Source organism: Perca flavescens, chromosome 21, assembly GCF_004354835.1.
Source record: "Perca flavescens isolate YP-PL-M2 chromosome 21, PFLA_1.0, whole genome shotgun sequence".
Taxonomy (NCBI): Eukaryota; Metazoa; Chordata; class Actinopteri; order Perciformes; family Percidae; genus Perca; species Perca flavescens.
Window position 1 is genome coordinate 3,843,669 of NC_041351.1, and position 26,006 is coordinate 3,869,674.

Here is a 26,006-nt window from a genome sequence, read left to right on the forward strand (position 1 = left end):
GTACAGTACATCAATACTCCTAAAAGTATTCTTGTTGAGATACAAAAATATTACGGACAGCGGTCTACGGTAGATGGGTCTATGCTAAACTGTTACAGAATAGTAAAGCCTTGGGAGGCAAACAAACACTTAAAGACAGCTTTGAAACAGCAGCCAAACCAACAGTTCATCAGCCACACCTTCCATTTCACTTCCTTACATTTATACACACAGAAAGCAAAGCATTGTAACATTTCGTGATCATGACATCAGCCCTTGATTGCCTTTCAACCAGCTGATCAGACAAATAAGACTTAAAGCTATAGTGCGTAGTTTCTGTCTCCCCCATGAGGAATTCTAAGTATTACAACAAAACTGTCGGCGAGTCCACATGATACAAGCCCTCCGTGATCGCGCACCACTCCCTTCCCCCCCCTCCTCCACGCAGTTGCTTGTAACCAAAAGGACACAGAGGATTAAAAAAAACATGGTGGACTCTTCAGAAGAGGTAATTATCTTCGCTTGATTTTTTTGCGCGCAAAAGTCTCGACACCATTTTCTGAACATAGCCATACTGAGAAATCCAGAGAGAGTTGTGTTGAGCTGATAGTCCTGATTAGCTTTGTAGCAACGGCTTGAATGTAACAGACGTTCATTAATATCACAAAGTTACGCACTAAAGCTTTAACACTGAATTGATCTGTTCCACCTCAAAGCAACATGGCTCAACAGCAAGTTTGTTTTTTAATATTTCCGCTTTCAAGTGCCATTAAATCTCATTCCTGTTTTATAGGTAAATAACCCAAATTGTAATCAGTTAGAACAAACATTTTTTTTCTTTTGAATCTGAAAAGGTTCAACAGTTTAGCTTAATACCACAATCATAGTACAAAACAGCTCCAAACAAGCTCAGTGTAGCCAATATACAGCAAGTGAGAGTAACAGTAGTGTCAGGCAGCTGTTCTCATTTCTCTTGTAGGAACGGGCAGAAGCTGAGAAATATTGGATGTAAAATGTGCTGATTTACATACGCATAAGCACGCTTGTTCAGACTGACCTCTGTGCAGACAAAAATAGAATTTAACAGACTTTTTAATATTGTTGCGCGAGTTTGTATTTTCATATATATTGGCCTGTAGGGTTGGGCAATATGATGATATAGACTGAATATAAAAAAAATACTTTTAATATTCTACACAATTGGGAAAATCCTTCTATTACTATTATGAATTCTGGCAATATTGGAGTTACGGGATCTTTGCATCAATGTGATGAAGAACTTTCATTTGGCAGGTGTTTAACTTCAAAGTAGACATTTAATTTTTTAACTAACGTTTCAAAGTGAAGATCAGAAAAAAGTACTTTATGACATTACATATACTGTGATGAAGATTGCATCCACATCGCCCAGCCCTACAGGCCCACGTCTTATGAAGCAGACCAAATCATGAATGGTGTCTGCCAATTTGTTTTGGCAGCAAGAGGAAACATGAAAATGGATTTCCATGACCATGTGTGCCTGTCTCTACTCCAAAACAAAAACAAAAGCTGTCCCCTTTTGTTTCGAGGCAATACATTCTTATAGATACTGTTTCCTAAATAGTTAAACCATGCATTGCTATATTTGAAAAACCTGTTAAACCTTTAATAAGAGTTAAATCCGAAATGACTTCCTCCACTTCCTGTCACCAGAGTGACAATGTTGTGCCAAAGAGTGTTGGGTTGTGATGGCGGTGCTGGCACTGAATTTGGTTTGGAGAGAATGAGCCACATATTTACGTAAAACAGTGCAGTAGTGGTCCTGATACAAAAGAAATAGTCCAAAATATCACATTGTCCAGGTTTGATCAGCTGTTTCCACAAAAAAACATTCTGTAACCAGACATGACCCATTAAAATACCCTTTGCTTCCTTCTATTACACTAGCATGTCCTTTATCTCAGAATGAACCCAGATGTTAACATCATATTACTTGTGATACCTCAAGGATTCTTGTTGATATTAATTAAGACAAGTAAAGGAGTTTCCTAAAAAGTACAAAGTCTGTGGAGCTGTAAAGTCTTGTTCAAAGTGCTGATCCCTTGTTGAAAATCCGAAAAGTTTAACTCAGCGACCGTACACAACTGTCCTGTTTCTATACATAAGTCCAGGTGGTTCCACACTCTCACGAATGCTTCCCATCATAATTAAGAAGTGAAAGAGGTGGCAAATGCTTTCCAAAGGTCTGTCCTTCCATTGTGTCTCTTTGATCCAAAAAATATGCACAATTCAACATACAAGTTTCCCCTGCTTTCATAGATTCTTTACATCATACATACAGCATATATTAATATTCTGGACATTTTATATATTAACCATTCTCTTTTCAGCTTAGGTCAGTAAGACGGACCATTTAAAAGTGTCCACAGACGGTAACAGGCACTGTCTTGTGTTTCTAAAACCTGACGTTTAAAAAATAAATTACAAGTCATGCGAGCAGGCCAAGTTGTTGTATGAGAGGCAGTAAATATCCATGGCTCGTTATTCTTTGTCCCCATCCTCGCTGCTTCCTGCAAAACACAAAACAAGGCAGAAAAGGATGAATGAAAACTTATCATTAATTACTCTTTATGGGCAATTAGGCATCTTGCTCCTCCAAAATGTTGGCAGATTTCTATGAAATTTTGCAAGAAAGTTTATTATCTCATTGGTGTGGGACGTTTGACTGTAAGCCTGTGGCAACACGTTGTAGCCAACTTTTGCATCTTTAATGGGCTAGTTTCCCAGACCGGGATTAAGTCTAATACACAATTAAAGTATCCTTCTGACAACCAAAACTTGTCCATACATGATTTGGAATTTGTCTAGATTTACATTAGGGTTACTCCAAGAGTCAAGGCTGAAATTAAACCTTAAGAGGAGCCAAGTTTAAGTAAAAAAGTAAAAATATCTGTTTATATAGGATATTATTAATGGAAAAACCCCTAATCATGTCTGGTATGAGGAAAGAGCATTGTGAGATAGAGGTGACCCACCTCCCGCGGAGTCCATATCAGAGTCAGAGATGTGAGTAATGGAGAAACGGGACACGTTGGAAGGGGAGACAGTGAAGCGGGAGAACTGTACGGTGGGTTTGGGGTCCGGAGCTGGGGGGATGGAGCGGGCTGGAGGGGAGTCAGACGCCACTGAGGATGTTGGTAGAGGGAGCAGTGGGAAGTCGTCCTCCCACTCATACCCTGCACCTAGGAGCAGATAATTAAATTAAATTTGATTTATAATGTCAAATCGTGACAAATGTTATCTTGAGACACTTTACAGATAGAGTAGGTCTAGACCATACTCTATAATTTACAAAGACCCAAATGAGTTTAACATCAGGAAAGTGTAGGTCATTCAGGCTTTCATGTCCTAAATGCATATTGAAGTTTAACTAAATTAAAGGCTTAATCAATAGATATAATTGGGTATCATCTGCGTAACATTGAAAGTTAATAGTGTTTCCTAATAAAATTGCCTAGAGGAAGCATATACAGTATAAGGTGAATATAATATGCAATAATAAGATATTTAGTTTATATTTTAATTTATGTCTTGATGCTCAAGAATATTGATCACAGTTTCATTTTTACACTATATTTAAATTAATAAATGTATTATTGTACTTACTCTCCTCTGAGATGTTCCCATCTGAAGAGTCATCAGAGGCATTAAGCCTTTCTTGGGACTTGCTCCATGAATTCAGACCCTCTGCTCCTAAAGGGAAGCCATGCTCAGCCAACTCTTTAGTTGGGCTTTCCTATTGGCAGCAAAGTTAAGTAAAATAAAATGAAAATGATCTTAGACAGACCTAAGATCAAAGCAATCTCATAGATACATAGCCCTAGCAGTTCATTGGCTATTAAGATTGTTAAAGCTTAAGTATTAACAAACTTCCTAATGCAAAATTAGCCTTTATTCTCATCTGATGAATTAAAGTCCTATATTCCCTCCGCTTTTAGCTCTGTACTCCACTAACTTCTGAGAAAAAATATCAAGGTTTTTAGCTGCTAGTTCATTAACTACGTTCACCCACTAGCTACTCTGTAACTGTGTCTGCCATTTGCTGTTGGGCAGATGGTGTTCAGTGGGTTTATCAAATCAAATTTAAATGGTTGGCTTTTACTAATTAGAGTGGCCCTGACTGAACCATACAACCATAAAACCAAAGCAATGAGTTAAGACTAAAAAAGGTTTTGTATAGCTTAATTTGTTGTAATGACCTTCTAACATTACAATAAGCAACATGCTAATTTAATGTTATTATCAAAAATATTGATTAATGCAGGATTAAATATTATATAAATAATAAAGCCATTTGAATGCCACTCACCTGATCGAACAGATAGACGGTGACATCGTCAAAAAAAGACACGGTCTTCTTCTTGCATTCAAGCTCCTCGTCTAGGTTGTCCGTTGTAAGCAGTGTTGGCATCTTAAGGAGGCTGCGCAGTTTGTGGGCTTCGCTGTTGTCACTCATCACAATGGGCACTGGGTGGCACTCGTCTTCGCTCTCCTCCCCTCCGCTCTGCTCCTGCACACTGTAGGTTCGCAGCTCCTCATCTGACTCGTCGCTGTCATCAGTATCGCCGCCCTCCTCATCCGCGTCTTCCCCATCAGCTGGAGACCCTCGGCCCTCTGTTGCAGGGAGCGGAGGGGGAGGGGCAGCTGGAGGTGGAGGAGAGGAAGAAGAAAACCTCCTGATGCTTGCCTGGTGCTGCAAGGCCACCTCGTCTTTGGGTAAAGTGTGCAGGATTTCACCGGAAATCCCTGATGGCTTGTTTTGAATTGTCTTGAGTTCTTGCTCTCCTGTTGTTTCTAAATCTTGAACAGAGTCTTCCGCTTCATCCTCCTCTACTCTGATGTTGGAAGTACAATCTCCATTGAGGGCACCAAGGGCTTCTTCCATGGCCCCCACCACCTCTGCTGCCCAGTCTCCAAAGGATGAGTTCTCCTCCTGAGATGGCCATTCGTCCATTGAAGCAGTGTCAGAGGGCTCCAGAGGTAGCCCCAATGCCTCATGCTGGCCACACGTTTCTGTCAAATATGCATCAATCTCTGGCAGAGAATAGGATTCTGTTCCTCCTGTTGATATGTGTTTCATTTCAAGTTTTAGATCTTTGTTCACTACAGTGTCATTTAGTTCTTCCTCCTCCTCTTTCTTCCTTTTCTCACCCTTTGTTCCTCCCACGTGCTGTTCCTTTTCAACATTTTCTTCATCTCTTAATCTCTCTGACAGTTCTTCCCCTTCATCCCTGGACTGCCTTTCATTCTCATAGTCTGAAAAGTAGGCAGAGTCTCTGTATGGAGTCTTATCGCTCAGTGGTAAAAGGATGTGGTTGCCTGTCTGTGAGGCTCCTAAAGCCAAGTCTTCACCCAATAATAGCTCACCCTCTGTGGGCACTGCTTTGTCCTCAACCTCATGCTCCTCTAGCTCCTTGTCCTCCTCCAGGCTTGTATCAACAATAGGCTTTCCCAGAGGTTGTTCATGGGGTTCATGAGACTCTTTGGGTACAAACTCAGGGCTCTCATTATTTTCTGTGTCATAGCCACTGTCCATAGCTTTAGGTGAGCTGGAAGGGTGGGAGGACGCAGGGCTGAAGCCTTCACAAGATCCGGCTGCAGAAGGCAGATCCATGGAGTCCATGGAATCAGGAGTTCCTACCTGCTTCTGTAGTGACTTGAAGGCCGGAGAAGCATTCAGCTCGGTTGACTCGTCAGCAAAGATGCCTGAGGTGATGTCGGTGATATCATCTGTGATCTCGTCGTCATCGTCGTCGTCACTGCAGTCGAGGATGTCAGCGAGGCTCACACTGGAGCCTCCTCGGTCAACACCGCTGTCGCCAGTGGGGCTCAGCTCTGACTGCGCATCTGTGAGGGCCACCATCACATGCATGTTGTCAGCAGGAGGCGGGGTGCTTATAGTCATTGTCAGGGTCACTTCTTCTATTTTATGGTCTGGTAGTTTCTGCGTGATTTCTTTGATTACATGCTCCTTCTTCTCTTTGAAGAGTGCATCATCTGTTGTTAGGTCAACATACTGCTCTCTTCTGTCCTCAGTCTTTATCAAGGCAGGTTTGGCCACAATGGGACCCCCTGGAGCCGGGGATAGATTGATGATCTCGTCATTGCTTGGGATGTCGATGGCCTTGTCGCTGATGTAGCTGCTGTGACTGTAGCTGTGACTGAAGCTGTTGTTTCTGACTTGCAAGCCTGTAAGCGGGTCAACAAAGTGCGAGTGGCAGCATTCTCCAGATGCCGGCACCTGAGTCTTGCCCTCATGGCACAGGTAGATGTAGGCGTTGCAGTTGTCTGAAGGCACCATTGCATGATGTTTACTTAGACTAAGGCAGGCACTTTTATCTTTGGCCTGGTGGGTCTCAAGATAGTCAATAGGTTTGGGCAAAGAGTGGAAGGCCAGGCTATGCTCCTCCGGCCAGGAGTCTTCAATGTCTGTACTTGGCATTGTGTAATGGAAATCAACATAAGCATCTTGTCTGCAGCTGTGGCTAGCCCGTCTGTGGTGACCCACACTGCTCTGGCGGTGTTTTGAAGGCCAAGTGTTGCAGGTGTGTCTCTCCACAAATATGTCCTCGTCTTCTTCCTCCTCTGTATCACTGTCTCTGTGCCCAATGAAGAGTGCCCCCTCTGTCTCCATGTTAATACTCACAGAGTGGCTGCTATGCCTGCTGTGGCTGGGCATAGTCTTCCTCAGGGAGCCCATCATGTCGTAGTAGCCCCCTGTCATGTTCTTTCCTATAATAGAGGTCTGACTTGTGTCCAGGTATGTGTCTCTGTAGGCCTGTTGAGGTGCACTTACGCTTACAGCGGGGGATATACCTAGCGGGTTCTCCAACTCACCCAAGGCCTGGCGCAGGCTCCTTGACCCCCAGCTTTCCTGATGACGCTCACTGGAGGCCTCACCTCCAATTAGATAGTGATCTATTCCCAAAGGGGGCGAGTGCTCATAGTAGTAACCCCCATCTCTGTCTTTATAGGACACATAGTGACTAGACTCCCAGGGTGGTAGTGGTCTGTTGTCCAACACTTGCCCTAAAAGGGGCTCCATTGTCAGGGAGATAGCAGGACTTGAGACATCTGAGTCATACAAATCTGACTTATGGAGGTCTGCTGACCAATAGGGACCCATGTTCTTAGCCTGTGACGGGCAGGCAATGCACTCGCCTGAGTCGGCACTCCCAGTCAGAAAGCTTCCACTGCTGCCCTGGTAGTCTGGGCTGTAGGAGCACATGGTATAGTCCGGATCAAGGTTACAGTCTACTGGCTCTTCGATGCGGATGTAGTACTCACTGCTTACCGAGGGGCTGTGGGCACTGAGGACAGGAAGTATGCTTGGAGCATGTAGATGTTTTGATTGGTAGTAAGTAGGAGAAACTCCATGGCTGTGGCTCTCCATGGGGCAGCCTCCCACGAAGCCCCCAGGTGTGTATATTGCTTCCTGAAAATGATGGGTGGCCTGGCCAAGGGTACTAGAGGAGTCCGGGGCTCTAAACGATTGGTCTGCCCTGGCTTGCTCCCACTTGTACTCAAAGTTCAGACCGTGGCTGGTCTCAGTGACTGTGAGTATATCATCCCCGGACTCTGAGTGGTAGCCATCACCAGCTGAAAATTGCTCAAGGAGAGGGAAAGAGGATGATGTTGATGAGGAGTGGTCTCGTGACATTGCCGAGGCCCCACGGTGGCTGTTGAATACAGTATTGGTACGAAGGGAGTTCCATCGCCTCTCAAAGTCGTCTTCGGCCTCGCTGGCCCCCTTGGCACACAGGTAGCTGAGCAGCAAGTGGACTTCCTCTGCGGTGGGTCTCTGATCAGGCTGGAGCCAGCAGAACTGCATCACCTCATACCTGAGACAAACAATAAAACAGACACAAGTTATGAAAGACAACATCCCAATTCTATTAGATTTTCTGGTGCACTACATGTAATGTGCCCAATTCCGGTCTAATAACTAAAAAAAAAATATTTTCATTGTCAAAATATTTTGTTGATCATTTTTTATTTCAGTTTACTGTCACAGAGGAGTAAAGAAACCAGAAAATATGCTTGAATCTGAATTTTTATAAAAACATTACTCAAACCGATTATTCGGTTATCAAAATAGTTGGCGATTAATTTAATAGTTGACAAGTAATTGATTTATTGATTAATCTTTGGGGCTCTAGAATTATTGGTTAAGTTGTAATAACAGGTATAAAAAAAGCGACAACTGGGAAAAAAAATGTCCCCAAATACAGGGAAGCAAAACCAGAAGAATTAGCACAATAATTTGAATCTGCAATAGAGATGGAGAGAAGGAATGTAATTGTGTTGCTCTGAATATTGTGTTTTGCCATGTTTATGATTCTTCTAAAGGACTGTTAAATATTTTAAAGATGTTTCTAAATGTGTTTCTTCTTGTGTCTCACCAGCGCTCTGCCAGCGGCACTTTGAGCAAGGGTTTGGGCAGTCGCAGCTGCTGCTCCCTCACAGCGTAGGTCAGTACTTGTCTGTCAGAGTAGTGTCTGTAGGGCTGGTTCCCAAGCTCAAACAGCTCCCAGATAGTCACTCCCAGAGACCTGAGACACAGGATATCATGGATATTGTGATGATGAAACATAAAAAAGTTATCAGAACAATTATGTATCATTTAAACGCCCTCTTTCTTATTGGTATTTGACTTGCTCTTGCTCTTTAACTTGGTGTTGTTCTCTTGTCATGCTGGTATCAAGAGCTGGAACTCAACAAAAAAATTAAAAGAATTGAAGACAGTTCCTGAAAAACTATAACATACTCCAGCCTGTGAACACTGACATATAAAGTAAATTATTTTTTATTTTATACCCTGAAGCATTTGAAAAACACGCGTTATGCTATGAAATCTCGTTTACGTTTTTGTTTTTCAGAACAGGTAAATAAATGTGCATGTATCTTTGTGTGTGTGTCTGGTGCGTGTGTGTGTGTGTGTGTGTGTGTGTGTGTGTGTGTGTCTGGTCTGTGTGTGTCCGTGTGCGTGTGTGTGTTTGGTGTGAGTATGTGTCTGGTGTGTTTGCGCGTGAGTGTGTGTGTGTGTGTGTGTGTGTGTGTGTGTGTGTGTGTGTGTGTGTGTGTGTGTGTGTGTGTGTGTTTGTGTCTGGTGTGTGTGTGTGTGTGTGTTTCCTACCACATGTTGCTGTGTTGGGTCTGGTCAGCCACCAGCAGGTTTCCATGCACCTCATCCACCAGCTCGGGAGCGATCCAGCGCAGCGGCACGTACATCTGATCTGAAGTCACGTAGTAATCATCCTGACAGGAGCAGCAGGGAGGGCACAAGAGAATCACACTTTGGAATTTGTTTCTATCAGCTGAACAGTAAAGCAAATATATTTAATTCTGACTAAAAGTGTTACTTTTTCAAATTAAATTTGCTTTGTTGTTATCATCTACACGCGTTAAATATTAATACCATAACCATAACAAATGAAAACAGCTCTGGAAATAATCTGGAAATTCTGTAGAAACTCGCTTGGGTGGATTAAATGATAGATCCTTTTGCAGATGCAAAGCACCTAAGGGACTTAGATAGCAAATCACTAACAAGCTTAGCTCTATTCTTTAAATAATGTATTCATGCACTCATCCAAACAGTTTGCCCATTTGATCCTAGTGGCTGTTATGTGGCATAGCGACAGACAACAAACTGAACAAATGAAATGGTTTGCTGGCAAAATAAGACTGTTTATGTTTGCATATTTTACTGTGTGCTATTGTTTCTGATAAACAGACCTTGTACTTGCTCTGGGACAGGCCGTAATCTCCAATCTTCACTGAGACATCAGCAGTCAACAAGCAGTTCCTCAAAGCCAGGTCACTGGTTACATAGGGGAGGGAGGGAGGGGGATAAACAGCTGTTACCGCTCTTAATTATTTATAAACAGACAATTTAAAACCAGAACATTGCAGGAGGGTCATATTTCTAGAGGCACAACAATATTTAGAAGCCCTGCATGCAAAGAAAGCTCACAGATGACTACAGTTCAACAGTGCCATCTCTGAAAACACACATGAAGGAATGAAAACGGGGCTGCAGACTGAGTGCCGGCTCGAGATGTTCGGGAGATGAGGGTCACCACCTGCAACAAAATCACTGATGCTGGAGTCTGTAAGGAACACTCAGGCAGCACCAGGATATTGTTCCAGGAAGCAACCGAGAAGCAAAAGGCAGACGTTACTGATCATAACAAACATAAGATACTGGCTGGGTCTGCTGTTGCAATTCTGACGTGTATGTGTGTCTGTGTGTGTGTGTGTGTGTGTGTGGTTTTTAAAATTTTTAGTTTAGTTTATTGGTTTACACATATGCAAAAACTACCGATTAACATACACATAATCAACAAAAGATGTGATGGAGAGATGCAAAAAACCCTCAGAGGGGTTTAATCTGTTATGTTTTTCTTTCTATGTATCTGCCTGGGGACAATAGATGAAAATAAGCTCTGGTGCAATCTCTAGCATATTTACATTGTGTACTTGTACTGGCCATTAATATGCACTCTCCCTATCTAAATAAACAATTAAATATATAAATAAAATAATCCAATTAAAATAGAAAGAAACAAAAAAAGAAAAGAAAAGAGAATAAATAGGAAAAAAAACTAAAATTACAAACAATAGAATAAATATGAGAGGTATAATAATATTAGGAGTTACATGGGTTGTTTACAAGACATCCCATAGGGAAATCATTGCAAAAACAAACCTTTTTTTTTTAACCCTCTAGCTTTCTTAAATTGCACAAGTGTTAGCTTTGATGAATCTGATGGCAAAGCTTTCCATATCACTGAAACGCTGTAATGTTTTTATTTAATAGCAGAAATTGCTCGCTACCTGTGTGTGAAGCTGTGTTTGTGCATGTGCATGAGTCCCGAGGCGATGTCACAGGCCATCCGTTGGAGAATCAAGGGGTCTGGGGTCATGGTTTCTGAGGTCCTGCAGCTTCGGAGGTAACCCTTCACATCCCCCTGGACACAGAATGCAAAAATAAAACATCTGCATGTTGCAGCCACTGGCCACTGGAGGGCAGTCTTGGCATTACTTTGCTTGATGGAATCGCCCATCTCTTGTTCGATCACGTTAATCTGGCTTGGTGTTAGAATCTGGAATCCTGCATGAAAGTGCACCAGATGAACCAGCAAACTCTGTGTCCTCAGTTTTACAACTGAAATGTTCGGGATAAAGAAACCAATCCGGCCATCTGAGGGAATTATGGGATATTTTTTCCTCCATCTCACTAATCACACTGAATTATTAGCTTTCTATAACAATCATTACCTCCTCAGGCTAATACATGTTTACTGCTAGTTTTTATTTGTATCCTATGTAAAGCGCCTTTGAGGACTTTGAAAAGCGCTATATAAATCCAACGTATTATTTGTTATTATTATTATTATAATATTTTGTCATTTTCTGTCATTAACTAAGTGGATCGATTTTCCTGTAAACAATATATTTAATCAGCTATTACCAATTTACACCACTTAGACTCTGTTGGAATTTAAAACTGTAGAGCTGTAAAGATTAATCGATTAGTTGTCAACTATTAAAATAATTGCCAACTATTTGATAATCGGTCGGAAAAGTTAAACATTCTCTGATTCCAGCTTGTTAAATGTGAATATGTTCTAGTTTCTTCTCTCCTCTGTGACAGTAAACTGAATATATTTGAGTTGTGGACAAAACAAGACATTTGAGGATGTCATGTTAGGCTTTCGGGAAACACTGATCCACATTTTAGAGACCGAACAACTAATCCATTCATCCAGAGAATTATCGACCGAATAATCAACACTGAAAATATTCATTAGTTGCAGCCCTAGAAAAAGTGGAAGGAAGCCAGTTCTTATTCATTTGATTACTTCAATATTACCACAAATATCAGTGTTAAATCTACTAAACCAATCCATCCTGTTGGAGCTGCTGGTGCATTTTAGACAGCAGTTTGAGTGGTACAACTTTGGGCTTACCAGCCAAATGTTTACAGCAGCTGCCAAGAGTATTTTATTGCCAAAGTTAATTAACAAAAAATCCCATAAACTACAGTACATTCTATGAGAAGCTTACAATCTCTTTAATGCACTGAATGACTTACAGGACACAACGCAGACTTTTTAAATTTTAAAGGTGCAGTAGGTAAGTACTAACTTTCTGTCATATTTGCTGAAACTGACCCTATGTTTGAGTAGAACTACATGAAGCAGGTCATGTAAAAAAGAATCCAACTCCTCTGGCACCACCTACAGCCTGTTGTGCAATTTGCAAAAATCCACCGCTCCCTGTTCAGATGCACCAATCAGGGCCAGGGGGGGTGTCTAACTGTGTGTCAATCACTGCTTATGCATGCGCATTCATTCTCCCTTGTGGGGGGGAGGAGCTTAAAAGACTGTTTTGGGCTTTAGTGGAAAGGGGGGAGGGACTGAGAAGTTGTCGATGTTCAAATTTTTTGGCTAAGTCCTGGATCTTTAAAGCAATGGTCAAACGACTTGACTGTAGATGCTTTCAATTCCACTTCATGCACCAAATGTAGTTCAGACTAATATAAAAACACATAGCGGCAAAAAAAAACATGTACACCACAGTGTTGGCAGCACTCCTGTGAGATTCATTCGCTTGGATTTTGCTACTTTATCTTTATTATTCTTTTTTACACCGCGAGGCGTCATTAACCCTCCACGGCAGCTGGATTCTCAGGATATCACGAGATCACTCGAGAACTGCAAGATCACATATCACACAAAAATCCGTTTTGCCAGGCTTTGAGTACATGTGTTTGGGTTCAAACAGCAGCAAACTGAACCAATCAGCATCCTGTAGGAACTACTGACTGGCAGCTACGGCGTGTTGTAGGTGCGTATGGCAGCTGCGACTGTTCGTTTAAAACAAAAGTGGCAGATGTGGTAGACAGATGGTTCATCCAATCACCTCCCAAGTATTTTTAAAAAAACCAAACAGTTTCAAATGACGGCTTCTCAGATGGTTCTGTGTAACAAACCATCTGGCTGTAGTTCAGCCAAAAATAAAAACACTTAGCGACAAAGGGAGATTTACGCCACAGTGCTGGCAGCACTTCTCTCAGATCCATACTCCTACTTAAAGGTATATTGATGGTAATCCAATGGGAGCGTGACGATGTTCCCACAGCCCTATGTTCCCACATTTCTAAGATTTTTTTTTCACTGAAAATTAGGCCCTATGTTCCCACAGCCCCCCACATGTTCCCACATTTCTAAGATTTTTTTCCAAAACTAGACGCTATGTTCCCACATTTCCTTTTTCATAAATTTGTATCCGATTGTATCCCCCTAACCCTAACCCTAACCTTAACCCTAAAAAATGTTGTGGGAGGATAGGGTTTAAATTGAAGGGAAATGTAGAAACACAATTTTGAAAATGTTCTAGAAATGTGGGAACATAGGGCCTAATTTTAAGAAAAATCTTAGAAATGTGGGAACATTGGGCTGTGGAACCATTGGGCTGTGGGAACATAGGGCTGACGCCAATCCAATACACTTTTTGTCAAACTTTGTCAATATTTCCTCACGGTCACCTAGCTCTCTTTTTACTGTGTGCGTTAATACACAGCCCTAGCTGCGTAAATGGAAAGCAAACAGAAAGGAGTGCACGTGCCACAAAACAGTCTTCCAACCAATCAGCAACAGGCAGCGTGAGTTGATGGCAGAGGGTGAGGGGGGGGGGAGGCAGCATGTGAATGCGCCGGCCGGCCAGTAGTTATCTGTCTGTGAATCTGGGGGGCGGAGCTTCTGAAGGGGGGTTGAATTCGTTTGACAGTTGAGTTCAAATATCAATAATCTTTTCCCAGCATCGCTCACTGCCCTTTTAATCGTTATTGACTGATCCTCGCTACTGTCACACTAAATGCTTGCTTTTGGGGGGAATTGTTGGGTCTTTGTAAATTACAGAGTGTGTTCTAGGCCTACTCTATCTGTAAAGTGTCCTCAGATAACAACTGTTAACATACGACACTTAATAATAAAATTGAATTGACACATACTGTGAAGCCTCCTCCCCACACCTGGCCTCTGGGTATACTCACCAGTGGACAGAACTCCATCACCAGCAGGTAGGGAGTGACCTCGGTGCATTGGGCCAGACACTGCAGCAGAGCTGGGTGCTGCAGGCCACTGGAGATCACAGCACAGGGTACAAAGTCAGTGTTGACCCATTGTTCTATAGACAGTACAAATATTCCCAAACACCCACACTGACATGGAAATACTACTTCATGTGAACTATGACACCGCATTAACAGTATTTATTTATAAACATGCAATAACAGTATCTATATTGCTTAATTGTGTAAGGTGCTGCAGCTACAGCTGTGGATGCGTGCACGGTAGCCGTGTAAGGAATTGGACCCTGCAGGTACTTTTTGTTTTTGGCTCTTAGCCTTATCATCGTGGGAATGATTTATGTTCTCGGGCGGGGGGTGGGGTTGCGTGCACAGTAGCCGGGCACGCTGCTGATAACGGCATTAGGAAGCGTCAAGCTTAGCTGGCGGGCAACGTTTGCTGGACGCTGACTGCCTGGCAGCGTGAGGCAGTCGCTTCCTCTCGGGCGCTTAGGCTTCAATAATGGTATGTGTGAATCCTGTTATGTGCATATTTAAACTGCTGTGTTATGTGAACTGTAAACACAGTTTGAGTATGAAGTGTGTGAACGTTTGTACTGTGTTTATAGTGGGAAGGTGCGCGGACGCGGTGAGGCCCGTCTGAATATCTCTTATAGTCAATGATTCTAGAACGGTACGCGTCTTTGTCTATGGGTGTTATGGGTGTATCCGGGTTTTTTTCTTGGTATTGGTTGTATCCTTAAATGTGTTATTCATATTAAGGGGGGGTTGGAGCAGAGTGTTAAGACCTATGCCACTGTTTGGAGGTAGTTAACGTTGTTAACCTGTATTGCCACGGAAAGACAAACTAAAGTTGTGAATTGAGTAAAACTCTGGCCTGCTGATGAAATAGTTTTGGGCATTGATCTTTTATTAACCTGCACACACATTAGAATTTTGCATATGTGCAATATTAGTTTTTATGCTGCTGTCAAACTCTAAGTCTGGGTAATGAGCTACCAGAACTTTTTCTGTTATTTCACGGATTTATTTCTGAGAGTGTATGAGTTGACTTTAACCATCACTGAGAGAGAAAAACAGAAATTCCAACCATAAAGACAGGTGACAGGTGACAGAGGTTAAATATGTACCGGAAAGGCTGTACTTCCTCCAGGAAGTGCATCTGGTCCTGCACGCTGCTGCTGGCTTTGAGTTCCTTCACCACCACCTGGGTGGTATTTAGGCCTGCGTTCACCTCCCCCAGCAGAACCTGAAAGCGTACAGATAGAGACATATATACGACACAGGGAAGACAGATAGACGGACATTTACACACAAACAAAACCCATTGAGCATGAGTGGGAGTGACCGTTACACAAAAGACAGACAAAAAGACATAAAGCAGCCATGCAAGGGTGGGGGGGGATCCGAAGACCGCAGGGACAGAAAAATGCAGACAAACAGATGGAACATACCGAGTCAAGGTACGCAAGGATGGAGAGGACGCATGGTACATTCATGAGTGAACAGTTGGAGTTGGAAAAGGAGAAAACAGACAAAGAAACAGAGGGGGAGAGAACGAGAGAGAACGACAACAACATGTTATCTGGTTGTAAAAACACGGCACCTCACCACACGGCTCAGCCTGCAGTGGAGGGTAATTACTTTGAAATTATTTTACCAGCGGAAAATGTATCCTTAAGGGCTAAGTCTATCACTTCTGGGACACGCTGACATCAAAGGCACGGAGATCATGTTGGTATTACACACTCAGACATTACAGGTAAGTCAGCGTGTCGGCCTTTTAAACACGGCGGGGACAAGAGCGAAGACTAACAGCCGCGATGTGAGACTGATGCCGCGTTTCATCAGCAGTGGTGGAAGAAGTATTCATTATATGCTTTACTTAAGTAAAAGTTATCATACCTCTCTTAATACTCTGTTACAAGTGAATGCCCTGCATTGAAAATGTTACTTAACCCTCCTGTTGTTCTCGGGTCAAATCTGAGCCATTTTTTACAAGTTTTTTTTTATATCAGAAATTTGAGTTTCTTTCAACCAAAGTGCTCGGAAATAACATGGAAATAGCAAGTCCAATTAAAAAAAAAACAACATCAGTCTAAAAAAATTTTTTTGTAGATTTTTTGAGTTTTGACCCAGGAAGACAACACGAGGGTTAAGTGAAAGTATTAAAGTATCATCAGGTAAATGTACTGAAAGTATTACAAGTAAAAGTGCTCAATGCAGAAACCCAAACAGTTCTGTCAATCAACCAACTGTTTAATCAATTAATCAATTCAGCTGGACTTGTAGGCCAATATATTGAACTAAGTCAAATTTTATAAACTACATGTGTTTTGTGTGCAAAAATCCTAATTTGTAAAGTAACTAAAGCTGTCAGATGAATGTAGTGGGGTAAAAAGTACAATATTTCTCTCTGAAATGTAGCGGAGTAGAAGTAGAAAGTGGCATGAAAACAAAAGTAAAGTACAAGTGCCTGAAATTTGTACTTTAGTACAGTACTTGAGTAAATGTACTTAATTACATTCCACCACAGGTCAGCAGGAAGTTATGAAGATTGAGACGTCAGGAGTGGGCTTTACCTTCCCAAACCAGCCATTCCCAATCTCTTTCAGGTAGAGAAGACTGTGGCGGCCGAGATCTGTGGATTTCAGGAGTTGGACTGGAGGAAAAGAAGAGAGAGGAAAAAGGCGTCACAATGATGGATAAACCTCCAACATCGCACTCTTGATGACATCATTGTGGTATTTACAAAACCATTTATTTGTTAACGGTTTTGAAAATCAATGAATCGGTTTGAGTCATTTTTTATAAAAAAAAAAAAAAAAAAAAAGTAAAACTTCTCTCAATCCAGCTTGTTAAATGTGAATATTTTTTAGTTTCTTCACTCATCTGCATAAGCGTAATTTACAGGTGGGATGGAATAATCAAAACTGGCCAGTGCAACCCCTACAAAAACCTATTATAATTTACTGTACATAAATGAAGACATTTGTACCCTAACTTGATGCAGAAAAGGCACAAATTGTGGCAGAAAAATTCATCAGAATGCAGGAAATGAAGTGTTTGATATGTTAAAAATTTAAATTTTGCTCAAAAGTGGAGATCTCAACCATTGTGTTGTCTTCCCGGCGACCATGAACTTGTTGTCCATTTAATGCTTTTTCCAACATTTTGGTCAGTATTAATGCTTTTTTGGTATTCATGGTCAATAAACCTAATTTATATGACGTTATACCTAATTTGGGGTTTTAAAAAAAGCAGAAATTATAATTTATTTTGACTAATAGTTAAGTTCACAGGATGTTTAGTGGTATCTGTCAAAGTTTAGACAGTCAGGATATTGTTTTGAAACCATTTAAAAAAAGATTTCAAATGCTATGAAATTGAATAAAACACCCAAAATTCAATGAAAGTAGCCATTAATTTGACATTGTATGGATTCCATACATCCGTACATACATGCAACTATGTTATTTTTGGGTCATTTGTTTGAAAGAAATCCATATTTTTGTTATAAAAAAAACTAGAAAACGGGTCAAATTTGACCCGAGGACAACTCAAGGGTTAACCCCCCCCTCCCTAATGTTGAACTCAAAGTTTCGCCCTTGCTCCTCTGTGATAGTAAACTGAATATCTTTGAGTTGTGGACAAAACAAGACATTTAAGGACGTCATCTTGGGCTTTTGGAAACATTCACATTTTTCACCATTTTGTGACATTTTATACACCAAAGAATTAATCCAGACAATAATTGACGGATTAATCAACAATGAAAGTAGTAGTAGTTGGATGCAGCCCTACCGATAACAGTGACAGAACGCACCTTTTCCAGGTTCTTAAGTGGCCGTCGTAGAATCCATCGTCCGCCCAAATCAATTGTATTAACCCTCTCTGAAATGAAATATCCGAACATGCCAGTGGACGTTGCCCATGATCCACGAGTAAACAAATGTAACTCTTTACTGAGCCAACTCTGGCACCGATCTGTCTGACTGTCCTTCAAGCCCCTGGGGCATCTCCGTCAGCATCCCCAGATGACCTGAGTCCTTCCTGCCTGCCCGAACACGCCCGGCCGTCCCGTCCGCAGCTCAGTCAAACGAAACGGGACTGACGGCAACCCCTGCCCCTCCATCTCCCCCCCTTATCATCTATCCCATTCTTTCTCTCTCTGTCTCCCACTATGACACTTCGATTCTGGCCGTAGAGGCAGACAGACAGATCTTTGTGGAGCTGTCGTCCCCCTCCACGCCGCCACACAGTCCAGTCACTGTGCTGAGGCCATATTGGACACCCCTGTCTCTTTGCCCCAGACTGGTCATTCCTTTACACCCACTCACGCTCTCTCCGGCAGAATAACCACCATTGTCTGGCTGCTTGGGGCCACATGGCACCAGTTAGGACCAGTTAGTACGCACACACTGGGGCCATTATCCACCTGCTCCATGACGGCCAATAAAATATATGTATCCCATGTTTGTACGTCACAGATTTTGTTTCTATTATTAGAATAATGTATTTAGAAGAAATGCAGCCTTGGCAGAACCACATCAGTGCTTTCTACTTTTCTAAAACAACCGCTGAGACGAACTGAAAACCCCTGATTGACCTGGCAAGTTCTCGGATGTCTTTACAGCCAACCCACTAACTCGATTTCCATTTGACAGCCCCACATCTAAGCTGTGTACCTTATCTCTTTCTCTGAAGAAAGCGTCTAACAAGTTTATTTGCTAGAGTAGCCAGGAAGTCTTTAGCAAAATGTACAGCGGCTAAATCACTCGGAGCCAAATGGAACTCCCATTATGCTCTTCTAGTCCAGTGCATCTTCTCTCGGGTCTCTGCCGAGGTGCTGAAATGTAGATCCGTCCTTGGGCATTTAAATTCACTTATGACGTTTGACCAATTCTTGTTGTGTAACTCAATTAGAAACGGCAACATGGCGAGGATTTAGAGTTGCGATGTATGGGAGTGATTGTGTAATTTTATTCAGCAGATTGGAGAGTGTTCGTTCAAAGGACGCATGTAGTACATGTACAGCTCTGAGTGGAAGGAAATGTGTGTGTGTGTGTGTGTGTGTGTGTGTGTGTGTGTGTGTGTTCAAAGGATGCATGGAATACATGTACTGTAGAGCTCTAAGTGGATGGAAATATCATTGTGCGTGTCTGTGTGTGTGTGTGCGTGTGCGTGTGTGCCTGTGTGTAGCTGTTCACATGCCTCCTCTGAATGGGCGTGAGGCTCCATTAGTCTTTGCAGTGCAGCCTGCAGCACAGAACAGCTGCATCAGGGCGGGTCCCGGGGACGGGGCCAGGGACTGAGCCAAGCTCTTGGTTACAGTACTGGTGTCTCATTAGGGACTCACACATATCCACACAGTCCTTCGACAGTCCCATCACACAGCAGGATAACACGAGGAGACAGGAACAATGGCTGAAAGGAACCAGACTCGCTCATGTAACTGCTAAGTACTTCAACTCCACATCTACCTCAGCTCTCAGGAATCATAAGGGATTGGAAATCTGAGAGGTGAACCTACGGTACATCGTGTTTGCCTAAAAGCAAGACCTTTTTATTCAATTTCTTCGTTTAATCTGAATTACTGCTTGTTCCTGTGTATTCATTTATTCCTTGCCTATTTTTTTGTGTGCATTTGCTCCTCTCTAATGTTCCATACCCCCCTCCATTCTGTTGCTGTAAGTTTAGCTTTTAAGTTTAAATATTTTATCAACCTGTAAAGCACTTTCAACTGCTTTCATATGAAAGAAGTGATGGTGTACATATACACCTGAACTAGAATAGCTGTAGGAAAAGAGGACAAAATCCTGAGCAACAAATATAAGAAAGTAAAAGAGAGGAGATGTATTAGCAGTAGAATATGATGGATCCATTTCAGCCATTATATTTCTTGATAAAAACACAAATCCATTTCCCCTTATGATGTCAGTGGGCGAGGCAGTCCTGAAGCTGCAGTAATAACTCCCTGACCTCTGCCACTACTCTTATACCATATGGGTTCTATTATCCACAGAAGACAAAGCATGTGTCAAAGGACCGGTTCACTCAGAGTCCCAGAACATGAGAAAATAGTTTCTCAACACAACCACATACATACATCCCCCATATTAGGGACTGCGACCCCCCCCTACCCTCCCCCAACAAGCACTGTGATTATACACTCGCCCCCTACGTCCCCACACGAATATCATTGTGGGACTGCAATTATGACAATCATAAATATTACATGTTTGGATTTTGTGTGTGTGTGTGTGTGTGTGTGTGTGTATGGTTGCGTGCAACGAAAAGTTGTGTCAGATGTTTGTCCGGTGACCATACAGATGTTTTTTAATGTTTTTGGAGCAGACGATGCAAGAAAATGTTCTGTGTTAACAGAAAGTAAAGTTTTATGAAGTCATGCTATGAACATATTTTGGGGTTTAGAGAATTCTGCTTCTGAGACTTTGGCGACCAGGAACTGCGCTCCATCAACCTTCTTGTACGGACCTAATTTTCTCAAAACTTCAGGACCTATCCGCATGGCGAGCTATCACTCAGAGTAAGTTAGAAAAATTAGGGCTGCAACTAACGATTATATCTGTTGTCGATTAATCCGTCGATTATTTTCTCGAATCATCAATAAGTTGTTTGGTCTCTAAAATGCCAGAAAATGGTGAAAAATGTGGATCAGTGTTTCCCAAAAAGCCCAAGATGACGTCCTCATATGTCTTGTTTTGTCCACAACTCAAAGATATTCAGTTTACTGTCACAGAGGAGAGAAGAAACTAGAACATAGTCACATTTAAGATACTGACATTAGAGAATTTGTACAGTTTTTCATAAAAAATGACTCAAACCGATGAATCGATTATCTAAAAAGTTGGCGATTACATTAATAGTTGACACATAATTGATTAATCTTTGCAGGTTCATAGAAAATACATTCTTTATGATTGGGTCGAACCAACCCTTTCTTATTTAGCTCTTAATATTTGGCCGTATCAAGCTATAGTGTGTAGTTTCTGTCGCCCCCGTGAGGAATTCTAAGTAAGAACAACAAAACTGTTGGCGCGTCCACATGATACAAGCCTTCCGTGATCGCCAGTGTTGGGAGTAACGCGTTACAAAAGTAACGCAATTACAGTAATGTATTCCTTTTTGCTGTAATGCAGTAATATAACGCATTACTAATTACATTTCGGTAATATTATTACCCGTTACAATCTCAGTAACGCGAGTTACAACGCATTTTAACGCAACATTTTTTAAGAATTTCCCAACACCGCAAAGCATTTGTTCACAGGAAAAAAAAGCCGAGAGTATTATTTCATAACATCTGTGTCCCAACAGGTGACGGTACGTCAGCTCGGACAGCAGTGTGTCCGAGCCGCTGACAGATTTAAACATGTCGGGAATTAATGTTTAGGCTTGCTTACACGTAAATCATTGCAGTTTATCAGCCGTGGAGAGTAACTCTGTAGTGGAATGGCTTGGCGACCAAAAACGCTCGTCTTTTACTGTGACCATTTACCGTTCAATATGTTTCTGTCATGAACGGTAATAATTATTACAGTTGCAGTTTTACAAACAAGAAAGTGAGCAACTTAGCTTGACGGACATGTTGCATCCATAGACAGTATTTGTTGCATCAACAACATGCATAACAGTTACATCTCAGTAAGCTAGCAAGAGTACACAAGGTACACAACCGACAACTAAATTACTGTTAAACAAATAAGGTTGTGTACCTTTTCACATATCAGCTGTATATCAAGTACTGTAAATAATGTAACTAGTGAGTTTTAATCACACTATAATTGACAATTTCCTTTAGACTGTTTTAAACTAAACAACATGAATTTCTTATTCAAGTGCTTTAAACAAACATTTTACAACAATGCCGTACTTCAATACAACTGTATGGTACTTTTAACTGAGTATTTTCATTTTCTCCTACTTGCCTCGGTACGTTTTACTTATCTATTTTTTATAGCTTTAGTTACTTTGCATATTCATATTAATTATACAAAATATTATGAATAATCTGTGATGTATTAAAGTGGATAAAGATGAGACTTTATTGATCCAGTGGTGAAATTCACAAGCTAGCTGCCAAGTCAAACTTCTGCTTTTATTTTGGTGAAAGTAACTCAAAAGTAATGCAAAAGTAGTGTAACGCATTACAATTCAGAGACAGTAATATTGTAATATAACTAATTACTCTCAAATGACAGTAACTAGTAATCTATAATGTATTACATTTTGGAAGTAACTTGCCCAACACTGGTGATCGCACACAGCTGCTAGTAGCCAAGGAGGACACGGAGGATTAAAAAAACATGATGGACTCTTCAGATGACACAATCTTCTAAACACAGCCATACTGAGAGTTGTGTGGAGCTGATGGTCTTAATTAGCTTTGTAGCAACTCATTTGGCAATGGCTTGAATGTAACGGACGTTCATTAATATCAAAAAGTTACGCACTTTAAGCTTTAAAGACTACCGATTTAACTAGTGTAGCTCAAACTGTATAAATGTAAATGATCACATTCAATTCTCTTTGAGATTAAATGAAGACTGATCCCGGGAGTTAACTGCGTGGGCATGATCCATTAAGTCTCGCCACACTCTAGGGTCATAAGTTTATCAGGCAGCATCAGCCCATTAACACACAACGAGGACCATTGTCACACGGAGGCAGAACAGGAGAAAGACAGCGACGCAGGGAAAGAGGAATATTCTCACTGGGGTTTTTGTGCTCTCGCATGCCTGGCATTCCAACAAGCAGCAGTGTAGGCTGGCCGCCTGGACGCTGTTACGCAACAGGCAGATGTTTGTGGGAGAGAGGGAAAGCTAAAGAGCACAGAGTCCATTCTGTGGGGACCTGCAGCGAGGGATTGTGGGATAGGTGGAGACCGAACTGACCCGGGCCAGCGTTAGGGCGGTGCTCACTCCAGGGACAGACTTTGACTAACGCCTAACAAAATGACTGAAGATGTGAATTACAAAGCACTGACGAACCCTTAAAGATGATATCATAATTGGATATTCTTTGACCACCCATTCATCTTATATTTTATCCCTTTCAACAGCAGAGAACAAATGTAAATCTTCTTAAATATAGTGCAGGGATTTCACAGATTTAACCCTCAGAGGACAAAAGACGCACTGGCGAGTCCAAGCGATGTTTCACAACACTCCTACTCAACAAGCAATATTAAAAAATTTCATTTTAGACATTGTATTTACTATTTTATTCATATATTACGCTACTTTTGTGAACCCAAGACTTTTGTAAACTCATTTCAAGCACCAAAACAATTGACTTTAGGTTTGTTTTCACAAAAGATTTCCAAATTATCTCTTTATACATTGCTCTGGAATTAATTTCCGGCCTCACTATACAGAAAGCTGAGTTTGTTTGAACATTTTAATATGAAACATATGGGGATCAGGTTATTTGCAAACACCCTCAAAAGGAGAATTCAAGAAGGTATCTAAAATGAGTGGACTAAATGGAAGTGGCGGATCAAGTTTGACCTCTTAATACTCAATATTCACTTTCATTTCTCTGGATGATTCTTTAAAACTCAAGACTCCAGGTTTCTTCATGGTTGCACCAAACACAGGAATATTCACCCAAAAACCTCAGTGTGGTTCTCTCTCTCTTTGGGAAACGTTGGGATTTTTAGCAACATTTCACATTGTGATTGGCTGCACAACATATTTCTGTTTACAGATGGAGCCACTCTTGGATCAAGTTTAACCCTTAGATAACCAACCTGCTCTCACTCCGATCTCGTAAAATATGGACGTTTCGGTAGTAGCTGTCAGCGTCAGATACGACACAAAAAGAGCCCTTTAGCATGTTTGTAGAACACACCGGGGAGATCACCAGCTACACGGGGTTTGAAGAAGCATTAAGAACAACTAAGGTAGCTAGTAGTATGAAAGACCAAAAATCTGCATAGGGAGGTAGATTGGTGGGGTGGATGGGTCAAACAACACAGGGCTTTTCACCCAGGAGACCGTTCTTCTTTACCTAAACCCAACTGTCCCGTTCTTCTTTACCTAAACCCAACTGTCCCGTTCTTCTTTATCTAAACCCAACTGTCCCGTTCTTCTTTATCTAAACCCAACTGTCCCGTTCTTCTTTACCTAAACCCAACTGTCCCGTTCTTCTTTACCTAAACCCAACTGTCCCGTTCTTCTTTACCTAAACCCAACTGTCCCGTTCTTCTTTACCTAAACCCAACGGTCCCGTTCTTCTTTTCCTAAACCCAACCGTCCCGTTCTTGTCCCGCGTGTCATGGAAACATAAGCCCACCCACAACCTTTCCCTTAACCTAACTGCGTCAAAAGTGACGCCAATAGTCCCGACCAAGCGCGTTTAGATACAGCGCATTAGATCTGACGCTAAAGGAGACTTTTAGGGTCAAAAACAATGCCAAAGGCACCTGACCAAGCATCCGTATTTCACGCGATGGAAGTGAGAATGTGTTGAGATAACAGAACTCCCGCCGGCGGCCGGGGGAGATCGCTGTTTACATGATCCTGTTTAAATGGATCTCAAATAAAAACCATAACAGCTACAGCATTCATTCTTTTTGCAGCAGAAAGCCAAGGCTTCTTTCTTTTCAAGTCATTAGGCTACACGCTCGTGATGATTCTAATACGATCGTTCTATCAGTTACGTGACGTCCGGTGCAAACCTGCGTGACACCATTTCCATTGCAGATGAAACTATCAAAACGTCTTTACACTTTTGGTGAACATTAGCACATCTCAAAACCTAAAAAATGTACATAGTTTAAATAACTTATGGAGAAAATTTATGACATAATTTTAATACTTTTAGTGGTTATTATGGTTTATTGACTTACACAACTTTTTAGCGTGGGTTGTAATGATTTTAGGGATATGAAGCATTTGAAGACACTCCAGGAAATGACATCACATTAAGCAGAAATACCGACGTAGGCACTGGCGGACCTTTTCTATAGCAGAGTTTAAAGCACGTGTCAAACTCAAGGCCCGCGGGCCAAATCCGGCCCCTCGCAAATTTTGATCTGGCCCTGATATCGATTTAGGTTTACAATGGTTTTTCAAACTGCAATTATGTGACTCTCAAAGCAGAATTTGGCAGATTTGCCAAATTTGAGTTTTCATATTCAGCCTGTGAAACAAGCTGCTGTGAGTCGACTGTGTGGTAGCGTATACTTTTAAAAATGTAATCATTGTTTTGCTTGGTTTGCAAAATTCCATGATGGCTAAGGAACTTTTTTTGCGGACTTCTTTAAGGCAATAAAATATGCATGTCTGGCCCTTGATGGGATTCTCATTTTGGCCCTTTTTGGCCCATTTTGTGGCCCTTAGTGAAATTGAGTTTGACAGTCCTGGTTTAAAGTGAACACTTTGACTCACCTGATCGAGCAGGTTGCTTGGCGACCGGCAGGGAGAGCTCGGTGAGGGGCAGGATGTAGACGTCCGGGCTGCCCTGGGAGGCCGGCGAGGCCAACGTGGACATGTCTGCGTGGTACTCCTCCCCGTCCACATTCTTGAATTCCTGGGAAACAGATACACAAACATACCCAGAGGTCAAAGGTCATGCAAAGGAACAGGTTGCTTGCATTAGACTCACGACACTGGTTGTAAGACGCGAGGACATGAACACGCAAGACTTGGAAACAAACCTCACAAGCATTCCCTGATGTGCTTTTAGGGGCATTGTAGATCATATAAACAGGAGCGAGTCCAGGAATCTTTAAGTGAGGTGGCACAGGGGGGACCAATAATCAGTACGGGGCGGGGGGCATTTTGAAACACAGAGTACAGCATAGCACATCTGCTTAAAAATATAAGAAATATTGGATAGGATTGAACATAATGTAATTCTT

General features: G+C 41.8%; 1 protein-coding gene across 5 annotated transcripts in view; it reads right to left on the minus strand.

The window, feature by feature from the left end:
• Positions 1-436: 436 nt before the first annotated feature.
• The window catches only part of aatkb (apoptosis-associated tyrosine kinase b), a 59,543-nt gene continuing 33,973 nt past the window's right edge, over positions 437-26,006 (minus strand). For 3 of the 5 annotated variants that reach the window (XM_028567310.1, XM_028567312.1, XM_028567311.1), the window contains 12 exons: positions 25,534-25,675; positions 16,699-16,778; positions 15,247-15,365; positions 14,081-14,168; positions 10,858-10,991; positions 9,757-9,841; positions 9,155-9,276; positions 8,421-8,570; positions 4,328-7,859; positions 3,625-3,754; positions 2,994-3,200; positions 437-2,528 (listed from right to left, as the gene is read on the minus strand). In XM_028567310.1, the coding sequence (XP_028423111.1) occupies positions 2,500-2,528; positions 2,994-3,200; positions 3,625-3,754; positions 4,328-7,859; positions 8,421-8,570; positions 9,155-9,276; positions 9,757-9,841; positions 10,858-10,991; positions 14,081-14,168; positions 15,247-15,365; positions 16,699-16,778; positions 25,534-25,675 (4,818 nt within the window). In that variant the 3' untranslated portion in view covers positions 437-2,499. Of the gene's footprint in view, positions 2,529-2,993; positions 3,201-3,624; positions 3,755-4,327; positions 7,860-8,420; positions 8,571-9,154; positions 9,277-9,756; positions 9,842-10,857; positions 10,992-14,080; positions 14,169-15,246; positions 15,366-15,570; positions 15,635-16,640; positions 16,779-25,533; positions 25,676-26,006 lie in introns of those variants that run through there. The other 2 variants (XM_028567314.1, XM_028567313.1) reach the window with 2 other exon arrangements.